We start from the raw sequence: 20467 nt of genomic DNA on the forward strand, positions 1-20467 counted from the left end.
TATTCAACAACTTCTTTGACTTACTTTGTCTCTCTATAAACCCAATAAAATCATCTCATCCCAAATTTACATAAAAAAATATTATTTAGTTTATTTTATGTAAGAATATTAATTAATTGTTGAAAGTGTTCTTTCTCTCTATGTTTAGGGAAAGATTGAAAGTTTCTTAAAACTTTAATCAATGGGCTCGTCAAGCTAGGGAAGTGACACATTTTGAAAAGAAAAAAAATTTCAATAACTAAATATAAGTTTTTTTAGTACTATCTCAAAATAAACAACTGTGTGTTTGAACATCAAAATGATAATATTTTATATATTCAGCTTTATCTCTTTCTTAATCTTATCCCCTAAATTTACATATTATTTTTTGTATCTTTTCTTTTTTATATAAAATCTTACATGCATTCCAAAAATGCACATACATAAAAATTGACATAATATTTAACATCAATTTTTAAATGTAGAAACACCATTTCTCCAAAATAAATAATTCCAATTTTCATGCAATATTAATTATTTATTACTATTATATTTTTTAATTAATACTATTAATTACACTATCAAATCAATATCTTTTACTTTAAATTTATCATAAAATTTAATTCAATCAACGTAATATTTTTTTGACAATAAAAATATTTCATTTTATAAGCATCACTTTTGTACAAATATTTAGTATACACTTGTTTAGGCAAATTTAATAATTATACTCTACAGTATAACATTAAAAGAAAAGTAATAAAGTGAAATAGTGAGCCATTTATGATTTATCTGTATATAGTAAAAAAAAAACATTGAACGGTAAGAAAAGAGAATATTACCGCTTACGTGCCAACACAACACACACGAATGAAGTAAAAAAAAAAAAAAAAACAGAAACAGAATCCACAAATAAGTGAGTGAATGAAAAGAAAGAGGTGGCGGCGGATTCTTCATTAGGATTACACTATTACTTCTACTACTACTTAAATAGTGTTACGCATATCCCTGTTTAACAGATCCAACGGCTTAAATCTAATCCTCTCACTTAATCCAACGGTCCAAACTACACCCTCGTTCACATATCAATCTAATAAAACCCTCTTATACCCTCGCCGCAATCTCTTTCTCACTCACAAAACAAATTCATCATTCTTATTCTTCATTCATCATATTCATCTTCATCACAACAACATAAACCTCTTTGTAACAGAGAGGGTGCGATTAGTAATTTATTAACCGTGAAGATGCAATCAACAAACGGTTCTGAATCGAAACCGACCGAACAGAATACTCAAACTCAACAACGGCCACCGAAAACGCCGCCGCATTCACTTACAGTTCCACCGCATCAACCGTGGGTTCCGATGCAATACCCGGCCGCAATGGTAATGCCGCACCATATGTTACCGCCGCAACATTATGCACCGCCACCGCATCATTACGTGCCTTATCATCACTATCAGCATCACGCGCCTCACGTGCATCAAGGATCTAGTGTTCTTGAAAATAAGACGATCTGGGTCGGTGATTTGCAGCATTGGATGGATGAGAATTATCTTCACCGATGTTTCGCTTCTAACGGCGAGGTATTTTCTTTTTCTTTCTTTTGTTTATATACTTTTTGTTTTTGTGTTTTTTTTTTTTTTTTGCTTTTTGTTGATTTTTAGGAGCATTAAATCGTACTTTTTTGTTTTGCTACTTTATGTCTTTTGATATTGATGTTATTGATTGTAAAGTTAGGGAAAATTAACGATGTTGGTCATTGGTTTGTCGTTTATACTTCATTTGGGTTTTCTGTCAAACTCACCAAGAATGAAACGGTTTTTTTCTTTTTCTTTTCTATATAATTGTTAGCTTTAAATTAAAGGTTGAGTAATTGAAATGTCTGAACTCATCATCAGTGTGATAAAAGATTTTGTTTAACAACGGTTGCCCGATTTCGACCGCCGTGGTGTGAATTAATCAGAATTTGTTTACCATATAAACTGTGAATATGAATTATTCAAAATTTGTGTGAATATGAATTAATATCATAAAAACTGTGAATATGAATTAAGCAAAATTTGTTCTTTATCACAAAAACTTAAAAACTGTGAATATGAATTAATCAATATTTGTTCTTTATCATAAAAACTGTGAATAACAGTATCGGCACCTTCCCATACCGTTTGTCGGGGCCGTTTTCACTAACATTTTTTAAAACCTTGATTGAAACAATTAAGAGTTTAGAATTAAGGAGAAGGTTGTAGTTTTTACCCTTTTGACTTGGGCTTAAGTGGTGAAGGTTTCAGGTACAGTTGTTTGTTGCAAGTTTAACTAAAAAAAGTGACATCATTGTTTTTTCTTTTGCCACTTTGTTTTGTGAAAAATAATATACTACTATTTTAATTTTGAAAACTTAATGTATGTTTGTATTCACGGTGAGAATGGCAGAATCGCGGTGATATTGTGATAGGAGCTACACGAAATCACAATGTCTCAGTGATTTTGCCAAACTCACGAATCATCCGAATATACACTTAGTTGTCATAGGAAATTGGTTCATGAGTTTCTCGTTTTGTTTGAGATGGACAAGCTATTGCTTATAATTGTCATGCATTTTTTTCTTTTGCAGATTTTCTCAATTAAAGTTATTCGCAATAAGCAGACTGGTCAACCAGAGGGTTATGGATTTGTGGAATTTCATTCACACGGGATCGCTGAGAATATTTTAGTGAATTATGCTGGGATGTTGATGCCTAATACAGATCAACCGTTTCGCCTTAACTGGGCAACATTTAGCACAGGAGATCACAAACGATCAGATAATGTTCCTGATCTTTCTCTTTTTGTAGGAGATTTAGCTGCAGATGTTACAGATAGCACGTTGTTTGAAGTTTTTTCTAATAAATACCCTTCTGTGAAAGCTGCAAAAGTTGTTTTTGATGCCAATACCGGCCGTTCAAAGGGTTATGGTTTCGTCAGGTTTGGAGATGATAATGAAAGGACCAAGGCTTTGAGTGAAATGAATGGTGTTTATTGTTCTAGTAGGCCTATGCGAATTGGTGCTGCAACTCCTAGGAAATCCTCTGGCTATCAACAAGGTATGCCAACTCATATAGTACCTCATATCTGAAATTTTACGATTTGGGTGTAGCGTGATGGTATTTGTTCCTTAGTAGGCAAGTAACAAAATCATAGTACTCCTTTAATCTATTTACACATTCATTTCCCCTTGTTACAGTTTCCAATCTCCATTGACTTGTTTTTTCATGTCTCTCAAGTTTAAAATTTGCATTTGGTTTCAACTAGCTGCTCGGAAAGTCTCGAATATCCCTACTTGTATTGGGTATTGATTAAGTTTGTTTCTTTGTATAGGAGGCCACTCAAATAACACATCCAACCAATCTGAAGCTGATTCTACAAATACAACCGTAAGTTTTTCAGCTTTTTATTTAGAACAATTAATTTGTCACTAATTTTTAACGGATGGTCATTATAGATATTTGTGGGAGGACTTGACCCTAGTGCTACTGCTGAAGATCTTAGACAACCATTCTCCCAGTATGGCGAGATAGTCTCTGTTAAGATACCTGTTGGAAAAGGATGTGGTTTTGTACAATTTGCCAACAGGTAAAATTTATATCGGTTTTCAAATCTATGTGTGATAAGAGATGACATGTTTTTTTTCCCTCTCTATGTGTGCTCACTAATTAAACATTCTAAATAATCTGCAGAAATAATGCAGAAGAGGCACTGCAGAAGCTAAATGGTGCAACAGTTGGCAAGCAAACAGTTCGCCTTTCTTGGGGCCGCAATCCGGCAAATAAGCAGGTAATCATTCTCGGTCATACTCTTTAGACCCATCTCAGAAGCTTGGTACTTTTCAAATTGTGAAGTACATGTGGTTCTAGATACGTACCATACTCGTGGTACTTCACTTTCAACTCGCAATCATATAGTTCATCAATGAAGTGAAGAGTGAAGAGTCTAGCAACTTATGAAATACTAAATTGTCAACATGCTGTTTGTCATTAATTGCATTTTTTTAATTATTCTTTTATATATCTCAACCGACACATTTCTTTGGATAGCAGCATAGAATGGACTTCGGTAGTCCTTGGAATGGAGCCTATTATGGGGGAGGACCTGTTTATGACGGTTACGGATATGCTTTGCCGCACCCTCATGACCCGAGCATGTATGCTGCTGCTTATGGGGCTTACCCCGTTTACGGAGGAGGACATCAACAGCAAGTAAGCTAAAACACTGCAGAGCAAAAGTAATACTCACAACAGCATCGTGTTTGAACGAGAAAACTGAACTTTCCTCCCTTGTAACTTGCTTGAATCCCTCCTAATTGTGGAGTGGAGTTGAATTTTGTTAACCTGGGGTAGCACGGTAGGAATTCAATTAATCATTCGTTTAGACTCGTAGGAGTAATGAAGAACTTAAACTTGTTTATTAGAATAATTATATCTATATATGACTGCACTAGCTATTGCCCGAAATCGAGAGTTCCTTGGCTTTTTGCGCGTTTCTTCTGTGCCAATATTTTAACTGCATGCTATCCAAAGTTTGTTTTCCATCATTTACTCTGTTTATGCTTAAAACTCGTTCACTTTGATGATCTAAACTAATATAATATGATGTTGACCAAAATTGTTTTGCACTTTGCACCCAACACATTTAATGATTTTTAAGCACTTGATTTGATTTGGCATAGCTACATGGTTCGAAACTAGAACTGTTTCAAGAGACAAACTTGCTTCTGCTGTTATTTTAACTGTACCAAATTTGCCTTTGTAAAAAGTTGTGTTTAACTTGTGTTTGTAAAAATAACTTAGGTGGCTGTGTTTATGTTTGTTTGTGTGCATGTCACAAAAGCAAATGTGGAGGTATATTATTTGTTGAGTCATTATTTTTAAATAAAGTGGATGAGATGAGATATTCGATTTCAAATAAACATAGGAAAAATGGTCAATATATTTGTTATCTTGGTTGTGGTTGAATCCGTCTCAAAATTAACGTGGAAAATTTAATTTAAATGGGGCGGGTTAGGGAAAAATCCAATTTTTATTTAGGGGTGCGGATGGAGGATGCTAATACCGTCTCGCATCTGCCAATTAATTTTTTTTTAATTAATTTTATTACTCATTTACACTTTTTAATTTTATAATATCATGTTTCTTAGAATTATTATTTATTTATTTTTGAAAATATAGTTTAACTAAAATTTGTCAAATATTATAATTATTCTTAAAATAATTAATTGTTTAGTTTAATTATTGATTTTTATTTTTATTGTTATTGAAAAAAAATATTTTTAATATATATATATATATATATATATATATATATATATATATATATATATATATATATATATATATATATATATATATATATATATATATATATATATATATATATATATATATATATATATATAAAATTTATGCGGATGGAACATGGCGGATCCGGGGAAACCCGTTTTTTGTTGGGGGCAGGGGAAATAATTAAGGAATGGATAATCCATAAGGAATGTTTCTGTTGACGCCTTGGATAATTGAATTGACTTTAATAGTTTACATATTATAAATATATATGATTTGGCGCACTTTTGGACATAATAACACTACCTTTAGAAGGTTTGAAGATTTTAGTAGGGTTTCTTTGTTCAATTTCGGGAAAGACGATATGGAGAGGCGCAATCTTAAGAACATCTTTTGATGGTTGTTCTATAGCATTCTATTGAGTATTAGGTTCCTTGTTGTCTTTCAAAGAATTATTAATATCTTATTTCCATTTTTTAATAATATCAGACATTGTTAAGGGTACTCAAGTAGTGAGATCACCCTTCTTTTTCAACTTCTTTCTTCAGAATTTCCTTCAATGGTTCTATGGTGGGAGGACCTCCGGCTGGACCATCGACCTTCCTTTCAAGAACTAATCCTTTCATCTTTACTCTACTCTATGCATGTTAACCATAAGCTTGTGCTCCATGGTTGGTTTTTTTTTCTTTCTTAACAATTTTCTTTTCCTTGCGGGGTGTGTTTGTCCCTTGTCTGGTGCATACCATGGTTGAAAATTTTTAAGATAAAGATTAATGGACATACTTAACGTTAGGATGAGGAGTTGAGAAAGGGGTTCAGAGGGAAAGAATAATGATGAATGTTTGAGTAGCTTGAGGCACGTAACGTAAAAAAGGAAATAAATTTGAATATGAAACATTTTAAGAATACTATTGCCAATAACATTTTGCAGCGCACTTTTCTTGGAATTGATGGACTTGAGAGACATAAATTCGACCTAATAACTTCTTTCAATGATATTTATGCCACACCATATTAAATAAATAAACTTTCATAACTAATTCTATTAATATTTATGCCAACCAATCACTTCGTCCATTGTCAAAAAGTAAAGGGTGCTTACATCTAAGAATATCAACAATGGTTTCTAAATTTAACACCTTACTTTTTTCACTTTTTACACTCCACATCATCATCTCTCTCTTTCATCTAATAATTTAACACACATTCAATTTTTACTTACTACAATGATTTTGTTTAATAAAATTCAACACCCTACCCCACCACTTTTATTTCATATTATCATTTTTTAATGTTTTTATTTTTGTGATTATATATTAATAATAATTATCGATTGAAATTAAATTAAAATAATTAAGAGTTAAATAATTTATTTTAATTTTTTTCTAATTTAATAACATTTTAATTTTATTTTTTTAATTTTATATTATTAATTAATTTTTTTCCTTGCAAGTAATAAATACAAAATATAGGATAGTCATTATTAAAACAAATAAAATTACATAAAACTTAAAATGCGATACAATATACTAAACACACAACACACCTAAAATGAAACACACATAACGTAATTAGTACAATAGACTCAACCCACAAACAATCTATTTAATCATGAAATATTCCGAACTTTGCTCATATGTGTTTGACTAAATCTTTTTGCAATTCGTGATGTACATGTGAATCACACATTACAGATCTAGCACGCACATGATTCGCAAATGCAGGTAGCACCTCGGTTGAGAATGACTCCGGTGTACTAGACCCACTTGCCTCAAGTTGACCATAATCTGTCCAATGTTGAGCATATGTATCTCGTTCATCCTCAACAATCATATTATGCAATATGATACATGACCTCATGATGAGAGCCAAATCGGCTATGTCCCACAAACGGGCTAGTTCACGAATAATTTTAAATCGAGCCTACAACACCCCAAATGCACGTTCAATGTCCTTCCGACATCCCTCCTGATATTTTGCAAATAACTTATCTGGTTCACTTTGAGAAAGTCTAATTGATTTAACGAAATTTGAATATGAAGGGTAGATACCGTCGACAAGATAGTATGCCATATTATACGGAAGTTGATTCACAAAGAAGTTCACTCTTGGAGTATTTCCCTGTTCAACATCATCGAACACGGGTGAACGATCTAAAACGTTTATATCGTTCAATGTGCCCGAATATCCAAAAAAGGCATGCCAAATCCATAGATCATAAGTTGCAACTGCTTCAAGAATAACAGTGGTGGTTCCCTTATCTCCCCGAGTAAATTGACCTTCCCATGTTGTAGGACAATTTTTCCATTCCCAGTGCATGCAATCAATACTCCCAATCATCCACGGGAACCCCCGCATTTCACTAACATGCAGTATTCTTTGCAGGTCATCTTGAGTTAGGGCTCTAAGATACACTGGCTCATACAAATGTATGATTCCTTTACAGAATCTACGCAAGCACTCCAATGCTGTAGTACCTCCTATTTTGATGTATTCATCGACCGCATCGGCCGCCACACCATATGCTAACATTCGCATGCTCGTGGTACATTTTGCTATTGGAGATATACCTTCTTTTTTGGCTGCGTCAAATCTTTGGGTAAAGTAGTTGTCACTACTAGATAGGTCCTCAACGATCTGAAGGAACACATGTTTTCGCATCCGGAATCACCGACAAAACATTGCATCGTCATATGTAGGTTGTTATGCAAAGTAGTCATCAATTAGTCTTTGGTTTGCCGCTGCATGATCTCTATTGAGATATTTTCTCTTGACACGAGGTGTATATTCTTCCTCTATTTGGTTCCTTTGCTCCCTGAACCGGTTGACGATATACCTCTCTTCAATTTCAAACTGCCTTTTGTAAGCTTCGATATCAAAAGGAAATTCTGATGAAGCCATTGATATTTTTTTAGTAATATGAGATTTTTGGTGTTGATACATCAATGGAAGAATGAGCCCCCATTTATAAGAAATTGATTGGTTGAAATGGACGGACTCCAAACAAATATTGCAATGTAGTTAAATAATTTATAATAATAGAAATCAGATTGAGTGGTTGAAATGGACAGACTCCAAACGAATAATGCAATGAAGTTAAATAGTATATAAGACACAAAGTGACAAAATACAAACAATGACTTGACAACACTTAATTTCCAAACAAATAATGCAATACAATAAAGTAACAAAATACAAACAATGACAATAATAATGCAAGACATAAAGTGATAAGATACAAACAAATATAGTAATAATGCAAGACATAAAGTGACAAAATACAAACAATGACTAGACAACACTTAATTTCCAAACAGATCTTTTTCCAACTTTTACAACAGCTCTTTGCTTCGGTCATCGAGATGGTCCTTTGAACTTAGCTTCATAAACATCTTCATCTTCTTAGCCTCGGTATTTTCACACGTTATGACGGGTAGGCCGTCATACACCATAATGCCTAGACTCAATTTTTCTAAGTTTTTAGTTACGATTTAGCCCCATTTTCTCCATGTTTTGCCCATGATTCCATACGATTTTTGGGACTTTAGGAGTGCGAATTTCTCTATAAATAAGCTTGTAATCCATTTTAATAGCATCCGAGTATATTTGCACTATATTTACATTTAGGTTCAACATAAAAATTATACATTGGAGTTTTAGTGCAACTTAGTTTTCTGCAAGATTTCAAGTTATTTTCTGTTGTTGTTTATTCAATTCTTCATTGTTATAGTTGGATCAAAGTATCTCTATTTGGAGCATATTTAATATCAAGTTCAGTTTCTATTATTTAAAGGTTTTATTCTTTACTACTTGTCATTATGAATCCATCAAAAGAATGTTTTGTATGTTTATTTAATATATTTGAGTAGTCTATTTTAGAGTCCGAAACGTGATGACTATTTCACCGACTTAATTTATGCAATTGCTTAGTTACTTAATTGTAATGAGAATTACAATGTTGTTTTGTAATTCCCATTTTGAAAAGAAGAGCATGCTACGAAAGTAGAAGCACCGAGATACCATTTACACGTCGAAATGGTGGAAACAGTATCCGACCTTGATATTCAAAATTTTAATTTAAAGATAGTGAACGCATCTATAAATTAATCAATAAACTATTTTCAACTTGTACAAGAATTTTTAAACTTAATATATTTACACTGTGAAATGCGGTATTTTGTGGGTTTAAGGTCTGGTGACGCACCGACAAAAGTGGTCGTCAACACTAGTTTATTATTTTCTATAGATAACAAAGTTCTAATTATGATTAGGTGCTTCATTTTACATGAATAAAATGGATAAATATGAATCATTGTTTCTGTCTCTTATTATTATTGAATTAAATTAATTATTTCCTTTTTCACACAAAATCAAGTTTTTCGCATAGCCTTGGATAAACATAGAAGCAATTGATAACAATACTTGTCAATTGGTCTATGTGGATATGATATTTTTTATAATACATTGATATAGTTGTATACTTGCGACCTATCATTTAGTGAGCTTGACATAAATGGCAGCAGAAGTACGCTTGTGTCTTGCATTCTCAAGATCATCCTTTTTCACAATCTTCTTAGCATACTTACTTTGGGACCCAAACATACCATATTTCATTTGTTTAGCATGGAAACCAAGGAAGTGATTAAGTTCACCTACCAAATACATCTTGAATGCTGATTGTGTTTACTGATCAAAATGTTATAACATCTTGCTTGACATTTCTCCAAACACAATATGATCCACGTAAATCTGAGTTATCATGAACTTTCCTTCTTCTTTCTTGAAAAATAGGGTTTTGCCGATTCCCCCTCTAATATATCCATTTTTTGTGAGAAGTTCATTGAGACGTTCATACCGAACTCTTGGAGCTTGTTTCAACCCATAAAGTGTCTTCTTAAGCTTGTACAAATTATTTGGTGAACCAAGACCGATGAACCCTTTAGGTTGTTCAACATACACTTCTTAATTCAAGAATATGTTAAGAAATAAAATTTTAACACCTATTTGATATAACTTTAATTTCAAGAGGCAAGATATTCCTAGCAACAATATGATGGATTCCAATCAAGCAACATGAGAAAAAGTTTCATCAAAATCAACTCCTTCTATTTGGGCATCATGAATCTACTCGAAGTTAATGAAGTATCTAAGATAAGCCACATCGATTTAATAAGCATTTTTGTCCATATCATGTCAACCAAATATATTAGGTATGACCTCAATGCACATGCTCTGTGATGTAAAAACCATGCATCATCACCATCATCCTTCACTTCCGCAAAAATGCAAATATAGAATAATTCCATATGATGTCATCCATCTCATTTTAGGTATCACCTGGGCCAACTCCCAAATAGGTCACTATTATGTCTAGTGCATTAGGCTTGGTCATTATGGAGTGGTCTTATAATCTTCCCATGATTGGAAGATGTGACAAGAATGACATTTCATCTAGTGTGATGGACATCTCACCATGTAGAAGATGAAAATACGACGTCTCTGAGTGACATCTCTCAATGAAAGCTAACATCATACCATGCATAAATCTTGCAGCCCAGATAGATGCATGACATCATGAAACTATTGTTCCTCAGACTATTGGAGCTTCGCAATATTTTTACCATGATTGATGCATATTAAAGCATCAAGATACTACAAAAAAATATACCATCGTCAGAAAGTTCAAATATTATAACACATGTGTTTCAAAAAATTAATACACTCACACACACACACACATTACTTCTCCATCCCACACGTGCCTAACAACATAGTTTGCATACAAAACCAATAGTGAAGTATCATAGGGGCCACCTCCAAATATTTCAGGAACCACATCATCAGCAACAGGTGCATCAACATAGACTGGTGGGGGATTTTGGGGCAATATCAGGTGACACTTTTCTTCAGGAAGGCGAAGTCGGAAACACTTAAATTCCAGAAGTGGACGCTTCCACATCAAATGAACTAGCACCAACCAATGGTTGCGATGGTCTAGCTCTCTCTGTGAACAAATACATGTTGGGACAGTCTCTCGTGCCTTAACAGATCTTGGTTGTCAACCATTATATCTATGATTAAACCAGACAAAATAGACTAATCAAACCTAGATGAAAGACATTCAAAATCAACCAATGCAGCTTAAATAGGAAGTGCACTTCCATATTTTTGAAAAATCAAATTTAGACAAAATACAAAAGTGCACCTCCGTATTTTCATGAAACACAATGAAAAAGATACAGAAACGTCTCATACCCTATGCTCTAAATGTAAATGCCTACCTCAATAAACTACCTAACTATGAATGTAGCTACCACGTAATGTACCTTAAGAAACCTATTTAATAATACATGTATCACAAATAAAAAAAAAAGAGAAATAAAAAACTTACCAAATGTGAGAAATGTAAGCTCTTATATAGAATGAACTTGAGTTGTGATTGATACAACTCTTGAATTAGACGCAATACTGTAGAAAATTTGAGCAATATTAAAAAATAATAGATTTGAAAGTTCTCACCCACACTTTTTACTTTAGTTTATAAGATGTTTTGCTGGAAACTCTACGGCGAATTAATATTATTCTTACCCCACCCCATAACATTTAGGCGCACCATCGAATTGACAAATTTGCCCTCGTGCTTCCGTAGATAAATCTCCGGAAGCACCCATTTTTTTTGTTTACGTTTACTTTGTTCCGTAGATACACCTACGAAATAATTCCGTGGATCCATCCACGGAAGCAGACAAGAACAGAAGCATTTTGAACCATAAAAGACCATTGATTAATAGAGTCATGCTTTCATGCTTTCATGCTTTCACGATCATCAAAGTCGTGCTTGTTAATAAAGTCACCTCCGACATCTACCACATTTGCGACCACCTCATCGATACTCACACTAACATCGACTAAAGAAGCTAATTTACTTGAAATATTATCTGGGTGCACCATACCTATTTTGTCAAAAATCACACAGAATTAAAAAATGTTGGAAAAAAACTGCAGGGACTATTCCGTAGATCCATCTACGAAAGTGTTCTTCCTTAACACGTTCCGTAGATCCATCTACGGAAGCTACGTTACATTTTTGCACAGAAAATGATTGATAATGTGAACAATGTAGTGGTTGAAAGTGATTATTTACCTGAAATTCAGACTCTTCTAGCTCCCTTTGATTTGTTGCACCAAAAAATTTGAGTCTTGGAGTGACATAAGGTATTGATGAATTAGGGTTTTTAGGGTGTGGAGTATGTGGTGTTTGGAGAAATGAAACAATGAAGGGAGTGATCATGCTGGTTCAAACTATATCAGACACTCTCGTAGATGCATTTACGAAATAATGCGACGCTAAGAGCATTCCGTAGATGCATCTACGGAATAATTCCTGAACTGATTTTATGTGTATTTTCTTCTAATATGTACCAGTATATTACGCTTCCAGAGATCCATTTACAAAAGCTGAAAGCAAAAATGAAAATTCCTGTGCTATGTAAGAAATCCATGAGGTTGGTTGAGAAATTTTCTAATATTATTCAAACCTCATTCCAAATTATATTTTTATATTTTTTCCTAAAATGAGTGAACACGACTAGGTGTAATAAGCAATCTCTCAAAAATTAATTATAAGATCATAACCATAGTACTTTAATGTAAAAACATTATTTATAGATTACTTAACTAATTATTTAATTAAAAGGGCCTTTTCGTGGTTTCGTCGTGTTGTCTTATGTCAGTGCTGCAACGTGTTATAACTTTTTCATTTTACTTTCCTTTTACATCATAAAATAAAATAAAATAGTACCAAAAAATAAAAAAAGGCAGTGTAATTGATATGATAATAACAGCTGGAGTGGGAGAGGTATCTTCTCCCAACACGTTTCAATGGCAAAGTTTTCTGTCTCCCCTCTCTGCTCTCCCCCCTCTCCTCGTCTTCAACTTCACCGGCAACCATTCTTCACCGTTTCTCCACCAATCGCTCATCCCGCTTCCTCCGCAACCGATTCCAATTCCACTTTCACTTTCGCCACCACTTCCAATCTCACTCCCAAAGTCGTCGTCACCAGAGAACGCGGCAAAAACTCCAAGCTTATCAACGCTCTGGTACTCACTTTAACAATTCCACTTTCTCTACCGCATTATATTACATTATGCTTGATTTTAACGCCTTTAACTCAAACTAACTATACATGCTTTATTTTTCTGATTACATGCAAGTCTGATATGTTTTTGCTTGATCTCGCTTTCACATGTTAGGATTCTATCAGTTTTTTTTTTTTTAATAAACTGAATGATATTTTGTCATTTACATGTTCGATGAAAGGTTTGAATTAATGTTGATATTGTAACATTTTTATCTATTTTGTTATGTTTCTATGTTTAAAATTTTTAATAATAAAAAATATTTTAATACAGAAAAATTTGTGCATATCATGTGTTTAGATCGCATTAGGTTTGTATAAACATAGGTGATTTAGTGTTTTATGGATGGGTTGAAGAGAATTTTTACTTGGGACTTCCCTATTTGAAATTCATAACCTAGACCGGTTACTCAATACTACCTCCGGTCCTATTTATAAGATAAATTTTACTTTTCAAATTCATTGAATAATCAATATAATAGACCAAATACATTGATTATTCGGATACTTTGAAAAGTAAACTTTCTCTTATAAATAGAACTACATGGAGTAATAAATACTTAAATATCACTTTCTGTATGATGATTTGGTTTTCCTTTCTTTTTATAGAGTTCTATGCTAGTAGGTCTATTCCATTTACTAAGTGTGTGTTTGAACTTTGAATTGCCTCTAAAAGTGTACAATACAAAAATGTACTGAGAGGGATTTTGAAAAAGGATAAACCTAAAAAATAATCAAATCATTGAGAGTTTGAAGGAATATGTTATAGTAGGACTTTGGGAGAAGGAGAGGAAGGGAAACACAAGGGAATCCCTCACAGTTTTTTAGAGTGTTTTTGAAAGGAGTGAGATGAAACAACATGAGTAGTTTTTTTTCTGTAAGTATTATAAAAAGAAGTAATGAATTTGAAAATATATTAAAAATCCTGCCACAAAGCATTTTTTATGACACCCCATATCGGTGTGGGGAGTACTCACCCTTCCAAACTCCCAAACAAAGGGAGAGGGGGGCAAACTTGCATTGAGATGATCAATTAACTTAGCTTATGTCAATAAAATGAGAAGGAGGATTCAAATGATACCTGCAGTTGTAAGATTAAGTTTGACTGATCTTATTCACTGAAATTATTGTGATAATTCCAATGTCAAGTGCAGGCCAAACATGAAATCAGTTGTTTGGAGCTTCCACTCATTGAGCACCTACGGGGACCGGATTTTGACAGGCTTCCTTGTGCATTAAGTGGTAAGCTCTTGGATAAACCAATGTCTTCAACATTTAATTATTTTGTGATGTAAAAGTTGTTATGTTTTTTTAATCTAGTACATATATTATATGATTTTATTATCTTTTCCTGGCAAACTTTTAGAATAAAATTTATATGTGTTTGATGGGAAGATGATGCAGAGGTGTCACTTCTGAATTCTATGTAAAGTTGATGACACAATATCATATCAGAGGCTGATAAGCTATTTCCCATCACAAATGGTTTTCTCTCATGGTATATGGTTCCTTTATATGGATCGATATCTAAATCGGAATAGCATGGAGAAATATGGAATTTGTAAATCCAAGATGTTCTTTTTAAACTTAAAAAGTCATTTACATGTTATATCTCTGATATCTTTTTTGTTACACATGATAGCACAAATGGAGCTTTCAACGTCATGCTTATTATGAATGCTTTATCACTTTTCACCCATTAATTTCTTCCAATGATTCTTGATTCTGGCAGATAATGCATTTGATTGGGTTATCATAACTTCTCCGGAGGCTGGTTCAGTCTTTCTGGAGGCATGGAAGTAAGGGTTTAGGTTTGATTGGGTAAATTGTGTAAAAGAAAAGCTTGAGTAGAATGTTATTTAGAGCAATTATGTCTGAAAATTCAAATTTCAATCGAAGTAATACATTTGTACAGAAGTTACCATTAGTTGTCTTCAAATGATTTTGAATGTATTTTCGGTGAATTACTTCTGAAAATTCAATATTTAAAGCTAACTAATTCATTAGTTACATTCAAATGATTTTTTGATTTGTTTTTAGCAAATCATGTTCCCCTTCAAAATTAACTTTGGGTTATTGTGGAGTGCAAGCCAAACATGCACCCCTCCAAAGTTAATTTATCAATCATGAGGTTTGTCTAAAATTTGAACAGGTTGTTGATGTTCTGCTTCATAATTTGTTATTTTTCTTCTGTGAGTTGTCATCTTTGCCCTTTCTTTTCTCTAATGAAAGTTTTATACCATTTTAATGATTATGGTAATATGTTATCCAATTGTCATTCATCTTCAATCTAACTCGTGCATTAGTTGTTAAAGATGAAAATGTCAATTTGTTGAATATTAATAATGTTTTTAATTGTTGTGGTCTAATTTGTTGATGCGGTTTATAGTTGGTCAGATTCAGAAATACAAAGAACTTTATATAATTTTGTGGAGCTCTTAATTGTCTAACAATTGATTAGCTCAGTCTTAATTATTGTCCTTAGAACTGCTGGGATGCCTCGCGCCAGAATAGGTGTTGTTGGATCAGGTACTGCAAGCATTTTCAAGGAGGCTTTGCAGTCTTCAAACAAATCACTTGATGTTGCCTTTTCACCATCAAAAGGTATCCATGTTTCTAGACTGAATTTTAATGGCTCCTACATTGATATCTCTAGTTTCTCTTTTCAACACTCTTTTTAGCACTCACTCTTTTATTGGGTAAACCACATGTGGGTCTTACCACTATATGTGAGATCTATTTCCAAAGTAAGGGACTCACACGTGTTTTAGTCAATACGAGAGTGATGTTAGAAAGTAATATCCTATATCTTTCGATTATTTTGTGGGTATTCAAGGAATATATGCTACAACAATAGTTCCAAGATATGCATCCAGATAGGTAAAATAAGGACTTGCTTTTACTTTGATTGTGCTGTGAATCACTAGGGTTACTACCAGAATTTTGCATTGGAGAATGTGAATATTGTCAAACCATCTTTATCATTATGTCAGTAGGTGATCATATTGTTAATTAGTATGAAGTATGATAGTAACGAGATTGAAGCTTGTTTTTAGTAAGTGACTTGTTAAGGATTTGATATTTTCAGCAACCGGAAAAGTTTTGGCTATAGAGCTTCCCAAAATCGGAAATAAAACCACCATTCTATATCCTGCTTCAGCAAAGGCTAGCAATGAGATTGGTATGTGAAACGTTCTTGCTGCTTTGAAAAAACAGCATTCACTATTTTATAGTTATTACTTGAGTTTTGATATTCTCATAGTTGTGATATTACATAAACAGAGGAAGGGCTTTCAGATCGCGGATTTGAAGTTACTAGGATGAATACATATACAACGGTATAATATTTTAGTCTCGCTGTCCTCTTGTTTTTCCAGAAAATATGGTCCAATACAAGTTTTTCTCGCAAGCACATTTGATTTGTGTTTTGTATAATTAGCCGAGTTAAATTATGTAGTGTAAATAATGATTCATTCCTTATAATATGTTTCGTGGTCTGTTTGGAAGTTATGTTTATGAAAATTATTTTCCAGCTATGATGTATTTGTTAAGTGTGTCACGTAATGCTGTTTCAAGGAAAATGTTACAAAAGCTTGAAATTGTTTCCCTTTCATACAATTTTTCCCTTATATTTATTCATTTTATGTAGCATTTTACAATTTTAGAATACTGGGCATGCATATATTTCTACACCAGCATCAATAGCTTATGTTAATTGTCATTTCCGAAAAAGTTTGATTGCGAATGGTTTTCTAGCTTTGGTCATAGCGAACTATTTCCCGCACCTGGGAACGATTAGTTTGGACTATTTATGGTTATATATGTCAGATATTTACTGTTACCACTAATTCTAACTTAGCTGTCAGGTACCAGTTCAACATGTTGACCAGATGGTTCTAAAGCAAGCACTTGCTGCCCCTGTTGTTACAGTAGCTTCACCATCTGCAATTCGGTGCGTTCTTTTTTTCCCCTTCCCCTTTTGCCTTTTGGTATTTTAATATTTTACACCCATTTCAAAAATCTGCAGAAATTTATCTCTTCCGTGCAAACTAACTGTGATGCTGTTTTGTACCTTAGTTAAGCGTCTAAATGACTCTTGCGGTTATAAAAGTCTTGAAAAGCTTGCTTTATATTCTTATTTTCACTTTAGAAATTAGTAGGGAATTTCCTTAGAAAGTTCTATATTATTTAGTATTTACCCACTGATGTTTTTTCCTGAGACAATTGACCTAGTTCATATATTCTGCCGCAACAGGGCATGGAAGAATCTCCTTTCAGATTCTGACTGGAGCAATTATGTTGCATGCATTGGTGAGACAACTGCTGCAATGTCAAGAAGATTAGGCTTCAAAAATGTGTACCACCCAACACAACCAGGCCTTGAAGGGTAAATTACAAATCCTCCTTTGAGAATACTTTTGGGGTTTTCTTGTGATAATTCTCTTCATAAAGTATTCAATACCTGTTATGTATATGCTAAGAGTGTTCTCTGTCTGGACAGTTGTCACAACTCAAATAGAGAAGATTTTCCTCTTCTATTTCTGAAAAATGCAACTTTCACCACTTAAGAGTGACTCAAGTTTTAATAACTTACCTACTTTATAAAAACATGAATAATCATTTCCATGGCTTTTTACCAACTCGATTACTTTCAAATCTACACCAGAGGATCACAAACTATCGGATTTCACTTACCTATATGGAAATTTCACCCTGCAAAAAAGCTATATGGAAATTATTTATCACATGGTTCATGTTTATTATTAATCATTATACATGGCAATCGCCCATTTGTGGCATTTTATTTTCAATACATTTTGAAAGCAGCTTTTTATTTTTTTAATATTAGTATTCTCCAATGTTAGTTTATTTATTTATTTTTTAGACTGATTTGAAGTTCTTTAACAATCTTCTTTCTCTGACAGCTGGGTGGAGAGCATCCTTGAAGCATTAGGATCCTATGATGAATTATTGAGGTAGTTCTCTGCCCATCATAGCAACCTGAAGGTGTTTCCAGCTGTTTCTTTATGTAGAGTATTTGATTCATTTATTGCATTGAGGATGGGTTTACTTTCTCTGTTCAGCTGTATTCTCGAGACTTCTGAGGTTATATCATGTACCAGTAGTAAATAATTCCCATCATGTAAATATTATACCTCTATTTATTTACTACCTATTCAATTGAGCACTCAAGGTGCCACTATGAAGATGTCTGGGTTGGAGATGTCTGGTTCAATCCTGGTTGAATTGAGACTGCAGTAGTTCAGCCATTCAGCTTTAAACTAGAGTTTGATCATAAGAAAGACTGAGATAAAATACACAGGGCGTGCCAAAATCGCAAGGAATTAAAAGAACGAAGGAACTTGCTTGGAGATTTGTTTAAACTGAAACTTCAAATGATAAGAGTGAGTGGAGTTTTCTAGTTATGGTGAAACACAGTAAAATTGCATATTTGATAAAACCATGCGCCAAGTAAAAAAACACAATAGAAGGTGACAAATTTTCTTCTGTTGCCACACGGTTATATAGTGAAAAGGACAATATCCAAATACAACATTGTGTCAAGATTGCAAGTGCATAATTTTGGATAGATGGTATTTTTGATCTAAAATAAGATGCAACAAAATTTGGAGCTATAGTATCTCTTAACCTTGGATTATTCTTTGTTTTTCTCTTTTATTTTACAAAATTGTCGAACTCAGTTAATAAAACGACAAATTATGTTTGTTAAAGTGGTTATAAGTTTAGATAGTCATTTTTTTCAGTATTAGGCTATTACTCATTTTTATAATGTTAAGTTTTATTTCTTTTTTCTTTCCTTGTGCCAAAATAGTGCCTTACATCCATGATCTAATTTTGTAAGTGGTACGACATCCGAGAAGTTGAAATATAAAATTTAAAAAGATTGAGTTAATTTTTGTTTAACTTTAAAAGAGTTTTCTTCTAAAATTTAAAACAAAATAGCATTTTAAAATTCTTGTTTTTGTTATAAAGTTAAGATAACACCTCCAATGATTACGAGACAATTCTATGCAAAACTTTAGTGAAGGATCTTTACTGTCTTATGAATTAATTTTACGGTGAACATTCATCGAAGGATACTTAGACTTTCACTCAAGGATACTTGTCACTCTACAAGGCAATTCTGCATCAAACTTTCACTAAAGGATTCTTATTGGCTTACAAGATTATAATACAATAGATCTTTGGACATTCACGAAAGATACTTGTCACTTTACAAGGGAATTTCTTATTGGCTTACAAGATTATAATACAATAGATCTTTGGACATTCACTGAAAGATACTTGTCACTTTACAAGGGAATTTTGCGTTAAACTTTCACTAAAGGATTCTTATTGGCTTACAGGATTATAATACAATAGATCTTCGCTAAAGGACATTTTCTGCCTTATCGGATATCTTACTATTGGAATAGTCGCCAAAGCAAATTCAATTTGCCCACAACAATGATGGCCCTATGCAAGGCTGACCCCATGAAAGGCAATCAAGACGACATAAAGGAATACGCCTCGAAACTTATGAAGAGGGAAGTTCGAATTAAAAAGGGAAAATTACTATAAGCTCTAAACATTTTCATTATAAGGCTCTAAAGGGCGATATTGTAGAATACCTCTTACGGGGCAACAAAACAAAATCAAGGGCTTAAGAGTTAGATAAAATCGTCTTTATAAAGTCTCGAGTGAGAGACTCAACATAAAGTTTTGTTTGAGGGACTTGACTTTAAGTCGAGTCCCTCATGCGAGATTTTATTTAAAGTCTCGTCTGAGGGATTCAACTTAAAGTCTCGCCCAAAGGGCTTGATTTAAAGGATTTGGCTTAAAGTCTCTCATGAGGGACTCAACTTAAAATATTGTCTCGGAGAATCGACTTAAAGTTTCGCTTGATAGACTTGACTTAAAGTCTTTTCCAAGGGACTAGACTATCTAAGTCTCGCGCAAACATAAATTACATTTGTTCGGATTAATCACTTTGTCCTTTTTCAAGCCCTCGTACTTGAGAGACTGTGTACC

General features: G+C 33.2%; 3 protein-coding genes across 4 annotated transcripts; 2 read left to right on the forward strand and 1 right to left on the reverse strand.

Annotated features, from left to right (window-relative positions):
• Window positions 1–963: 963 nt before the first annotated feature.
• On the forward strand, window positions 964–4500 carry LOC131660882 (polyadenylate-binding protein RBP47C-like). Of its 2 annotated transcripts, none has more exons than XM_058930241.1 (6): window positions 964–1568; window positions 2597–3065; window positions 3340–3395; window positions 3464–3594; window positions 3699–3795; window positions 4056–4500. In XM_058930241.1, exons 1-6 carry the CDS (start codon window positions 1227–1229, stop codon window positions 4224–4226), a joined length of 1266 nt encoding a protein of 421 aa, XP_058786224.1. In that variant the 5' UTR covers window positions 964–1226; the 3' UTR covers window positions 4227–4500. The 2 variants fall into 2 exon arrangements, with proteins under 2 accessions (XP_058786224.1, XP_058786225.1); XM_058930242.1 differs by having other exon boundaries at window positions 971–1568; window positions 4059–4500.
• A 2429-nt stretch (window positions 4501–6929) lies between these two features.
• On the reverse strand, window positions 6930–8198 carry LOC131655335 (uncharacterized). The gene is made up of 2 exons (XM_058925220.1): window positions 8047–8198; window positions 6930–6987 (listed from the first exon to the last, which is right to left on the reverse strand). Exons 1-2 carry the CDS (start codon window positions 8196–8198, stop codon window positions 6930–6932), a joined length of 210 nt encoding a protein of 69 aa, XP_058781203.1.
• A 4911-nt stretch (window positions 8199–13109) lies between these two features.
• Window positions 13110–19115, forward strand: LOC131660884 (uroporphyrinogen-III synthase, chloroplastic). The gene is made up of 9 exons (XM_058930243.1): window positions 13110–13397; window positions 14590–14677; window positions 15168–15234; window positions 15921–16039; window positions 16524–16616; window positions 16718–16773; window positions 17302–17387; window positions 17691–17822; window positions 18361–19115. The coding sequence occupies exons 1-9, from the start codon at window positions 13179–13181 to the stop codon at window positions 18413–18415; spliced, it is 915 nt and encodes a 304-aa protein (XP_058786226.1). The 5' UTR covers window positions 13110–13178; the 3' UTR covers window positions 18416–19115.
• The last annotated feature ends 1352 nt before the right edge of the window (window positions 19116–20467 follow it).

Source organism: Vicia villosa, linkage group LG3 (genome assembly GCF_029867415.1).
Source record: "Vicia villosa cultivar HV-30 ecotype Madison, WI linkage group LG3, Vvil1.0, whole genome shotgun sequence".
NCBI lineage: Eukaryota > Viridiplantae > Streptophyta > Magnoliopsida > Fabales > Fabaceae > Vicia > Vicia villosa.